This window comes from Mandrillus leucophaeus, unplaced genomic scaffold, assembly GCF_000951045.1.
Source record: "Mandrillus leucophaeus isolate KB7577 unplaced genomic scaffold, Mleu.le_1.0 Scaffold6, whole genome shotgun sequence".
Classification (NCBI taxonomy): Eukaryota; Metazoa; Chordata; class Mammalia; order Primates; family Cercopithecidae; genus Mandrillus; species Mandrillus leucophaeus.
In genome coordinates this window covers 1603365-1614767 of record NW_012106474.1, presented here as the reverse complement: position 1 = coordinate 1614767, position 11403 = coordinate 1603365, and the positions used below count along the sequence as shown (strand labels likewise).

The following is an 11403-nucleotide window of genomic DNA, read 5'->3' as shown; positions in this document are numbered from 1 at the left end:
GGGCGGGGCGGGGCGGACGCGGCGCCTGGTTGCTGACATCTGGAATGACTTTTTTTTTTTTTTTTGGCATCAGATTTCCTGTCTTGTGGGGCTGATGGACCCGAGTAAAGATGCCTGTTCGGGGTCAAAGGCAGAGCCGCTTCTGCAGCTTCTCAAAGCATTTTTTTTGTGGGTTTTTTTTTTTCTTTGAGACGGAGTCTTGCTCTGTCGCCCAGGCTGGTGCAGTGATGTGATCTTGTCTCACTGAAACCTCCACCTCCCGGGTTCAAGCGACTCTCCTGCCTCAGCCTCCTGAGTAGCTGGGACTACAGGCGAGCGCCACCACGCCTGGCTAATTTTTGTATTTTTAGTAGAGACGGGGTTTTGCCATGTTGGCCAGGCAGGTTTCGAACTCCCGACCTCAGGTGATCCTCCCACCTCGAACTCCCAAAGTGCTGGGATTACAGGCGTGAGCCATCCCGCCCGGCCTCAAAGCACTTTAACAGAAAGACAATCTGCACGGGATCTAGAAGGGTGCTGGGATCCTGGGGAAGGAAGGTTTCCGAATTTCCTGGGGGGTTCCCGCCCCAGTGCCCGTGCTGCCCCCGGGATGGCCAGTGAGCCCGCCTCCCAACCTGACTGTCCCCATCTTTCAGGCCCAGCCCCATTTGTGCAGCCTGGGCAGTAGAGGGCCCTGGACTGGGGGGCTGGAGCTCTGGGTTCTTGCCCCAGCTGTGCCCCTGCAGGCCCCGTCCGCCCACAGGCCCCACGTTCCCCATGTGCCTATAAGGAAGTCATGCTAGCTGGAGGGTGCAGCCTCTTCTAGCTTTGCCATTCACTTCTGTGTCTTCAGAGAGGCCGTCAAGTCTCCTCTCTGAATGAGACCCACAAAAAAAGCAAAGCTAAGACGATGCCCAGAACTTACGGAGACACCAGGCCTTTTAGAAATAGACCACCTCTTACCTTAGGCCCCCCGAGGATGCCCATTCTGTGTGGAGAAAAGAGGGGCCCTTGCCTCAGCCCCCAGAGGCTAGGGTGGGGTGGCTGAATTCTGGGGCCGGGTTAGGCACCTCTGGGGAAGCCTGAAGTAGCACAGATGGTTTCAAAGCCAGCAGACGAGGGGGCAGGACAGTGGCAAGACCCCAGGTCTCCATCATGCACCGAGCTTACTGAGCCTACACCTGGGGTCTCCGCTGAGTCTCTGACAGACCAGGAGGGAAGGGACTGGGGGTACCGACCCCCAGAGAGAGAAAGTGGCAGTCATAAGACCTGGGTTTGAGTCCTGGCTCACCCCTTCCTGGCTCTGTGGCCTTGGCAAACTACTCCAACTCTGGGAACATGTTTCGCCTGCAAGATGGGGATGAGAATCAAATCCACCTCACAGGGCTGTGAAGACGTGTCCAGACAAGTGCATGCAAACGCCTTCACACACAAAACCCTTCCTAAAGGTGGGCAGACAAGGCTCCATGAGCAGCAGGTGGCCAGGGACCGTGTAGGGCTGGGGTCCTGTTTTCCCTGCAACCTGGGAAAGGCATGATGGGCACTTGGTGGGATTCAAATCATGACCCTGCACCTCAGGTGGTGCTGTGCTTTGTGTCTGCAGTGGAAGTTCCCACCATCGTGCCTGTCAGTCCCTCTAACGGTGTTGAAGGGGTGGGCAGCAGGCGGGTGAGCCCCAGGCTGGCAGCTAGCAGGACCTCTCTCATGTGAGCTCAGCACAGCAATTCCCCTGAAGTGTCGGGTCCAGCACTCTGGGCTGGGGGCTGTGGATCCTGGTTCCAGCCCTGTGGGGGCTGGAAGGCCCTGAGCAGGTCACCTAACCTCTCTGGGCCTCTGTTTCCATCACACACGGATGGGCTGACCAAAAGGAGTCTGGCTGTGCAACACCTTGGCTCTGCATTTGTTCACCCAGTGTTCCTGGGGGCCCCTTGGTAGGCAGGGAAAGTTTGTGGGCTTCAGGCATGGGCCCCAAGACTCAGATACTCTGAAGCCTCCTGGGAGCCGAACTCAGGGAAGCAGACAGGCCCACCAGGCAGGGCGGTTCCTGCTCAGCTCCTGGAGGGTGGAGCCAGCCCCACAGGCCTCCCCAGAGACAAGGCCCTGGACTGCCACTGATTACTCCCAGAAGGGACATCTGTGGCGGTGGTAGGACCAAGATGCCATGAGCAAGCACCTGGAGGCCCCCAGTACTCAGTGTGAGCCAGGAAGTGGAGGGGAAGGGAAAGGGCAGACTGAGAACGTACAGGAACGCTTGCTTTTTTTCCAAGCCCAAGGGACCCCTTTCTCCACTGCAGCTGACCTGATGCTTACGCCGGGAAGGAGTGGCGGGCTCCGTCCTCGAGGTCCCTCAGGAGTGGAAAGAGATCGAAGTGGGAGACTTGGGTCTGAGGTCTGAACTTGGCCCTGCACCAGCACCAGTTTCTCCTGGTGCTTCCATCACTTCCCCCACCTCCTGCCTCAAGCCTCACACCTTCCTAACAAACCCTGCCTCAGAGAGGAGACCCTGGGTCCACAGTTCCCAGCCCCATCGGCCTTCTCTCTCCTCCAGGCCTTTTTAGACCTAGAACTCCCCACTCACCCTCCAAGGCCTTACAGAAGCACCGCGTCCTCCAGGAAGCCTTCCCTGACCTCCCGGCCGTCAGCAGAGCCCATGGCATTTGCAGACTGGCCAGGCTGGTCTCAGTATTTCTCGCCCCAGTTGGAGTGGTTTGTTCCCAGCTCCCTGACTAGACGGGAACTCCCTGAGGGCAGGCCCTGTGTCTCACCCACCCGCAGGGCTTGTGGAATCACTGAGTGAAGCCTGTGCCAATTTACCCTCCGGGAACTCTGCAGACTTTCGGCCCAGCAGCGATGGAGATGAGGGATGCGGTCAGCCTTCCTTGGGCTGGAGCCGTCGGTCTTCAAGGTCCCGTCCTCCACCTGTCTGTCTGCTCACCACCTCCCTCCTCTGTTCCCACTGTCCCCCAGGGTGCCCCCACACTCCTGTCCTCTCAGCCTGGGCTGGCCTCCAGAAGGTCTTTGCTCCCAGATGGGCCTGTCCCCTTCCCCTGGGCAGGTGCTGAGGTCTCCTTCCACCACCGGCCTCTTGGGCCCCAGAGGGCTGAGAGCACCCCCAGCTCCCTGCCCTCCCCGTCCCAGAGTGGCTGAGCCCTCCACGTCCTCCGAGCGGGGACTGCAGTGGCTCTGGGTCCAAGCAGGGGTTCTGGATCTCCCCCAATGTGGGGGCCACAGGCCTTGGTGGCTGCTGGGGAAGCCTGGGCCGGCCGTGCTGGGCGCAGGTGGCGGTGGGGGTGGCAGTGGCAGGCGGGCGTCAGTCGCTGAGCACGGCCCCCGGGAGCTCGCTGGTGAGTGTGTGCCAGCGCTCGATGCGCTTGTCCTTGTTCTTCAGGCAGTCAAACCAGTGCTTCAGGCGCTCCCCCTTGGCGTTGATGCCCAGAACCACGCCACCTGCGGGAGGACAGGAGGGGCAGCCGGGGCACAGGGACCCCCGACTCCCAGGCGTGGGACCCGTGCCCCCTCCCAGGTTCTGTGCTCAAAGGCCAGCCTCTCCCACTGCCCGCTGAGTTCCGGGCATGAACAGGACCTGCCCTCCATGCCACACTCCAGCCCCGTCAGGGCCCAGCCATCCTGTCCCTCTTCCACCAGGGCAGGGATAGGGGCAGGGTGCAGAGGCAGTGTCAGGGGTCAAGGAATGGGGCCCGAAGAGGGGAGAAAGGGCCGAGCAGCCCCACTGTGCGTAGCCACCAGGCCCACCAGGAATCTGGGGCCTCTAGGGTTCAGAGTCCAGCCCGAGGCACTGCCCATCATCGTCTCTTGTCTGTGCTCCACCACACAGTGCTGTGTGGCCCTCCCAGAACTCCGTCCCTCTCTGGGCCTGTCTCTTCCTGGGGCACAGCGCTCAGGCTGGAGAAGGTCTGAGGCCCCTCAGGTCTGGGGACAGGTGGTCGGTGGCTCCAGCTTCCCGCAGGGACCAGGAAGGAGGTGCTGTGGCCTGATCCGGGACAGGCACACACGAGACGATGCTCCCACTGTGCCCCCTTACCAATAAAATCGTTGGATTTTCCAATGTCGTAATCCCAAACGGTGACCTCCAGGGACTTCTTGGCCAGGTCCCCGTGCTTAATCTCGTAACAGAACTCCTGCTGGGCAGAAGGGAGCGTCAGGGCTGATGCCACGAGGCTGGGCCTCGGCCGGTGGCCAGGAGGGGTATGAGGTGTAGGGAAAGAGGGGGGACGGGGGTGATCAGTGCTCAGGGTGGACGACGGGTGGACGCTCACACGTCTCGCCCACTTCCCCGAGCTCAGCTGGGGTTTTCAGGGCCCCCATCCCCTCGCCCACTTGTTCCTTGTCCCTGAGCCTGCTCTCCCCATATCCTGGGAGCCTCCTTACTGCAGAGGCACTGCCCGCCCCACAGTCCCTGTCGTCCTGGGCCTCTCTGGGGCCTGGCTTTGCTGACCCCTCCCTTCTGTGGGTCCCTCTTTCCCACAGCTTGTGGGACCCTCCCTTCCATCCGGGGTTCCCCTCACTTCCCGGAAGCATCTTCTCGGCCTCCCCTGCCTGCCTCTGGACCACGGGTGTGGCGTGGGCTCTACCCAAGGCCCCTCCGCTCTTCTTTCCTTCTTGTTCCTTGGGGGGAGTCGCGTTTCCAGCTGTACTCGCCACCTTGGGCTGAAGACCTTCCTGGGGCCCCAGGGTGACTCCAGTCCCCTTGTCCCACACAGAGCTTCTCCCCATCTTCCTCACCCCCCTCTTCGCCCCGTGGCCTCCATGAGGAACCCAGGACACCCCTCAACACTTCCCTCTCCCCAGCCCTACATCCGACAAGTCCTGCCAAGAGCTTTCCAGGGGTCCCCCAGCTCCCCTGTGTCTGTGGCTTGGTGCGGCCCCTCCCCACCATCTCTGACCACCCTCCCCATCCCACCACGACCTTTTGAAAACCCAGCCACACCCCCACTGCCCTGGGGCAGAGGAGTGGCCTTCGTGAAGCTTCACCAGCCCCTCATACCTCGTTAAACTCCGGGTTCAGGGTTTTTTTCTTCACCGCTGTCTTATGTTTGGATTTCTTGTCCACATCTGGCCTCAGGTATCTGGAATTACAGCCAAGGGACAGGCAGAGGATGGGGACATGCTATGGGGTATAGATCAAGCCAGCAGGGATTCGAAGAGCTTTCTGTCCCTGGAGAGATTCCTGGACCCTTCTTTTGTCCTCATCATTGCATTTTCCCAACGCTGTTTTGTGGCAAAGGCGAGACATTGTTTTCGAGAAGCAAGTGGTCCCTTTATCCAGCGCCCTTCGGTTCACACACACGCTCCTGAAGTGAACCATGGTGGGGGGGCCTCCATCCCCTTGTTCACACACACGCTCCTGAAGTGAACCATGGTGGGGGGGCCTCCATCCCCTTGTTCACACACACGCTCCTGAAGTGAACCATGGCGGGGAGGCCTCCATCCCCCTAGGGAAGGGATTTTTCCTCGTTTCTGGAAGCCTAATTTTCATCAGGCTCACGTTTCCCACCAGAACAGAGCTTTTAGCAGAGTTGGTCTCTTGTTCAAAGTTTTTTTTTTTTTTGAGACGGCTCACTGCAACCTCCACCTCCCAGATTCAAGCGATTCTCCTGCCTCAGCCTCTGGAGTAGCTGGGATTTCAGGCACCCGCCACCACGCCCGGCTAATTTTTTTATTTTTAGTAGAGACAGGGTTTCACCATGTTAGCCAGTATGGTCTCGAACTCCTGACCTCAGGTGATCCACCTGCCTCAGCCTCCCAAAGTGCTGGGATTACAGGCACGAGCCACCACGCCCGGCCTCAAGCTTCTTTTATAAAATAGATTTGTTGAGATATAATTCACATACCATAAAATCAATCTTTCTGAAGTATAAAACGCAGTAGCCTTTAGTAGACTTGCAGAGTTGTACAACCGTCACCACTACCTCGTTGGAGCTCTGAGGAAGGACAAGACCTTTTGTGCAGTAACAGGGAGGCCACACAGATGTTCTTCCCTCCACAGCCATTCAGGCCTTAGACTCTGATGCAGAACAGCTGTCTCCCTCTGAGGCCCAGAGAGGTGGAGTGACTTGCCCAAGGTCACACAGCCGGCAAGCACAAGCATGGTGCTTGGAAGCCAGGCTCAGGCTTCTTTCTGTATGACAGGGAGGTCATGTGCAGGCTGGAGAAGGGGACAAGAGGTCCTCAACCTCTTTGCAAAACTCCCCGTCTTCCTGCATGGATAACTGCATGACAACTGCTTTGTCCGTGCTGAGCGTGCTCTGCGGTCTCGCCCACTACCAACTCCTTGCGCCTGGCACTGGGGGGCTGAACAAACATCTGTCCAACGAATACCTGCATCCCTAGAAGTGAAGGCACCGCCCAAAGGCACGCCCATGTCTGGCTTATTTTGCCAGTTCCTCTCCAGGAAGGCTGCACGGTTGACACACAGTGCCTGTGACAAAGCTGAATGCTATCACTTAAAAAATCCTTGCTGGTTTGAGAGGCAGAAAAGGATATCTCATAGTTGCTTTACTTTGCATATTTTAAAATTGTGACTTTCATGGCATAAATAATACTGGTTTATTAGAGAAGCACTAGAAAATGCATATGGACAAAAGTTGGGATTAGGAGAGACAAATGAAGACATATGTCCACACAAAAACCTGTTCATTGCAGCTTTCTACCACCACCAAAAACTGCAAACGACCACACACCCTTCAACCGGGGAACTAACCAACAACGGAAGACCACTCAGCAATAGAAAGGACCAAACTCCTGGTACATGCAACTGACAGATGAATCTAACGCATTTCTCTGTGTCAAAGCAGCCAGATTCACAGGGCTTCACAGACACACTATCTGACTGCTTCATGGGAAAATCTGGAAAAGGCAACACTATTGAGACAGAAAACAGGTCAGTGGTTGCCTGGGGCTGGGGAACTTTCCGGGGTCATATTCTGTATGTTGATTGTGGTGGTGGAAACAAGACTGTACCAGCCTGGACGATACAGCGAGACCCCATCTCTATCAAAAAACTAAAAATTAGCTGGGCATGGTGGTGCATGCCTGCAGTCCCAGGTATTCACAATGCTGAGGTGGGAAGATCGCTTGAGCCCAGGAGTTCAAGGCTGCAATAAGGTATAATTGCACCACTGCACTTCAGCCTGGACGACAGGGCAAGACTCTGTCTCTAAAAAAGAAAAGAAAACAAAAGAAAAACTCACTGGGTATGAATGATACAGGTTGAGGATCCATTATCTGAAAGGCTTCGACTAGATGTTTTGAATTTTGATTTTTTTCATATTTTGTAATATTTGCAGTCTATTTACCAGTTCAGCATCCCTAATTCAAAATTTCAAAAATTCAAAAATCTGAAATCCCAAACGCTCCAATGGGCATTTCCTTTGAGCGTCATGTTGGTGCTTGAAATGTTTGGGGTTTTGGATTTACGGATTTGGGACACTCAACCTGTACCTCAATAAACGTGATTTAAAAAAGAAGGTTGGGGAGATTCCCCGAAGCCCACCACCGGAGACAGCGGATTTCCTCAGTTACTTACTAGGCTCCTTGGCCATTTCGCTACGTATTGGTTTTGTGTCTGCTGTGAATTGTCCTTGGCCTGTTTGGTAATGGGTGAGGAGCAAGGACAGAAGCGTCCTGCATGCCCGGCCTTCACAGGCCCCTGGAAGGAAAGTGGTTTTGGGATCTCTGCGCCCTCAGCCTGGACATTGTGCCCATCTGCTGACCCCTCACTCAGCCACCAGACTTCCACAACAGGCACCAGCCTCAGCACGTTCAGCTACGCACAGTTCCACCAGCGTTGCCCTCTGTTCTGCTTTCCCTGCCAGGAGCGCCCTTCCCTCCTCACCTGACCACTCCGCGGAGATCCCTCAGCACCCTCCCTGCGCACACCCTGCTCTGGCACCAGCTCACCCTGCAAAGCCCCGGAGGCCTGCCCTGTGGCGTCTCTGTCTCCCTTGCTGTCAGGACAGTGGCCCTGGCCACTGGGGCTCATGGAGCCACCCTGTGCCATGTACCTCTGGCCCTTCTGCACAGCACCTTCCGCTTGCCTGTGGCTTCGAGAAGAAACCCCTTCTGGTTATACATAAGAGAGCCAGAGAAGGGAGTTGCCCAGGGTGGCACAGCAAGTTACTGCCAGTTACCGCCATTTTCACTGGCATGAAATGGAGATAATAACAGGGGCGACTGCACAGGCTGCTGGGAGGGTCACACTCAGCCATCGCACCGCCCAGGCATATTACGTGTAACTCGACATGTCAGCGATTGTCACAGGCACTGTTACTCCTGGGGTTTTCCCACAAACCCTCAAGAGCTGGGCCTGGGGTCAACTTCCAGGGAAACTGGGGCAAGTGTCACCAGAGATGAGGTTTATAAAAATAACGGTGCATAGCTGGGCATGGTGGCTTGCACCTGTAATCCCAGCACTTTGGGAGGCCGAGCTAGGAGGATCGCTTGAGTCCAAGAGTTTGAGACCAGCCTGGCCAATATGGCAAAACCCAGTCTCTACAAAAAATACAAAAAACAACTAGCCAGGCATGGTGGCACACACCTGTAGTCCCAGCTACTCGGGAGGCTGAGGTAGAAGAACTGCTTGAGCCCAGGAGTTTGAGGCTGTTGTCAGCTATGATCGCATCACTGCATTACAGCCCGGTGACAGAGTGAGTCACTGTCTCAAAAAAGATAGGAAGAAATAACTTTGGGAGGCCGAGGTGGGCGGATCACAAGGTCAGGAGATCGAGACCATCCTGGCTAACATGATGAAACCCCGTCTCTACTAAAAATACAAAAAACTGGCTGGGCGTGGTGGCGGGCGCCTGTAGTCCCAGCTACTTGGGAGGCTGAGGCAGGAGAATGGCGTGAACCCGCGAGGCGGAGCTTGCAGTGAGCCGAGATCGCGCCATTGCACTCCAGCCTGGGTGACAGAGCAAGACTCCGTCTCAAAAAAAAAAAATTTAAAATAAGAAAAAAAAAAAAGATAGGAAGAAATAAAGAAAATAAATAAAAATAATAGTGCAGACAGAAGGCCTTGACCCATCTAGCTTTAGCCCTCAGCATCAACCGCTGGATACGTCCCTCCCTGTCTTCTGGGGCACAGGTCACACTCCCTTCCAGGTCTAGGATGCAGCTGAGGGGTGCCCCTTTTACCGTCTAACCTGTGCCCTCATTTCCCCTGCCTTTAGTGACAAAAAGGCCCTTGGTCCATGAAGGGGCCTTTCAGAGATGGGGACCCCTGAGGAGACCCGAGCAGCAGCCCTCGTGTCTCACTCAGGGAGTCTGAAACAGACGTGGAGGTCTCAGGTGACGTGTGGCTCAGATATAGGGAGTGGCCCACAGCTTGGCGTGACTTTGAAAGGCCACGTGACCTGAGACGTGGCTGGCAGGTGGGACCCAGCTGCAGAAGTCCAGCAGCACCCGCAACAGCCACCTGTGGCAGGGAGGAGCCTGTGGCACAGCAGACAGGCCCTGCCCAGGTGGCCCCCTGCTTGCCTGTGGAAGTTGACCAGACTGTCTGTCACAGCAGGTAAGACTCTGCTTTCTGGGCAACCCAGCAGGTGACCCTGGAATTCCTGTCCATCTGGCAGGTGAGCATTGAAACGGGTTTGAAAGTTTCACACCATAGGCTGGGCACAGAGGCTCACACCTGAAATCCCAGCACTTTGGGAGGCCAGGGCGGGCGGATCACTTGAGGTCAGGAGTTCAAGACCAGCCTGGCCACCCTGGTGAAACCCTATCTACTAAAAATACAAAAATTAGCCGAGCGTGGTGATGCATGCCTGTAATCCCAGCTACTTGGGAAGCTGAGGGTGAACCTGGGAAGCAGCGGTTGCAGTGAGCTGAGATCATGCCACTGCACTCCAGCCTGGGCAACAGAGTAAGACTCTGTCTCAAAAACAAACAAACAAACAAACAAAAAAAACACAAAACCACACCATTTGGGCTTCAGATTGCATATCCTCCTGCAAGGATATATACGAATGAGATTCAAGTCAATGACAATCAGAAGAAAAAATATATAGACACAAACCAGTATCCTACTGTGTGTCATTTGGTGTGTCTTCAACAGCTGTCCATGTTATAATAATTCATCTAGTTCTAATTCATTCATTTTTAACTGCATAGTACTATATTCTACACATATGCCACAGTTTATTAATCTATTCCTCTGAGGATGAATGTTTGGCTATTTCCAGTTTATAGCTATTACAAGCAATGCTGTGATAAATAGCTACCCACCCATGCCCAGGTTTCTAGGAAATAAACTTGGAAGGAAAATAATGTGGCCACAGGGCACACGCATTTCCCACGTCGACTGGATATTGCCAACTTTCTCTCCAATGGTTATTATGGGAGTCTCCTGAGTGTCTTCTCAGCATTCACAGAGCTTCCCCCAACACTCGGGTCTCTAGTGCACTGGATACTTTGTTTGGTAAGTTGTTGAGGCCGGAGCCCACTTTAGTGTTTTCCACATAGAAAACCAGTAGCCCTGTGCTCTTTCTGGAAGCCTAACTTCCCCCAAAGATGCAGCAGGTCCCAGGCTTTGCTCCTGGAGCCTGGTGTGATTGGATTTTTAAAAATCACAGATTTTCTGAGACATAATACACATACTGTACAATGCACCCTTTTAGGTGTATAATTCAGTGGTTTTTGGTATATTCACAGAATTATGCAGCCATCATCATGATCAATTTTAGAACATTTTCATCACCCCAGAAGGAAACCTAGAACCCTTCAGCAGCCACTGCCCATGTCCCCTCAAGCTTCCCCCGGCTCCTGCAACCACAAATCTACTCTCTGCCTCTGTGGGTTGACCTATTCTGGACACTTCATAGAAATAAAGTCCTGCAATACGTGGCCTTCTGTATCTGGCTTCTCTCACTTAGCATCTTGATTTCAAGGTCCACCCACGGTGTAGCACGCACCTGCTACACTCCATCTTAGGGCTGATATTCCACACACCAATGCTGCACTGCTTCTTAGGGCTGATATTCCACGCACCTGCTACACTCCTTCTTAGGGCTGATATTCCACTGCAGGGACAGACCTCATTTGTGTATCCATTTATCAGTGGATGGACGCTTGGGCTGTTTCCACTTTTGGTTGTTGTGAATAGTGCTATGAACATTCCTGCACAAGTTTTAGGATGGACGTGTTTTTCTTATCTCTTGGGTATATAACTAGGAGTGGAATTGCCAGATCAAATGGTGACTCTGTTTAACTTTCTGAGGGACTATTGGCTGCTTCCCAAAGTAGCCATCCCATTATTGTCATGTTATTTTTATTTATTTATTATTATTTTCAGACAGTGTCTTGCTCTGTCACCCTGGCTGGAGTGCAGTGGTGCGATCTCGGCTCACTGCAATCTACACCTCCCAGGTTGAAGTGATTTTCCTGCCTCATTCTCCCAAGTAGCTGGGA

At 54.5% G+C, this 11403-nt stretch overlaps 1 protein-coding gene across 1 annotated transcript in view; it reads right to left on the bottom strand.

The window, feature by feature from the left end:
• Positions 1–2815: 2815 nt before the first annotated feature.
• The window catches only part of DOC2B (double C2-like domains, beta), a 24673-nt gene continuing 16085 nt past the window's right edge, over positions 2816–11403 (bottom strand). The window contains exons 7-9 of the mRNA XM_011999656.1: positions 4985–5066; positions 4022–4118; positions 2816–3426 (exon numbers count right to left, since the gene is read on the bottom strand). Coding sequence (XP_011855046.1) covers positions 3290–3426; positions 4022–4118; positions 4985–5066 — 316 coding nt within the window. The 3' untranslated portion in view covers positions 2816–3289. The remainder of the gene's footprint in view (positions 3427–4021; positions 4119–4984; positions 5067–11403) is intronic.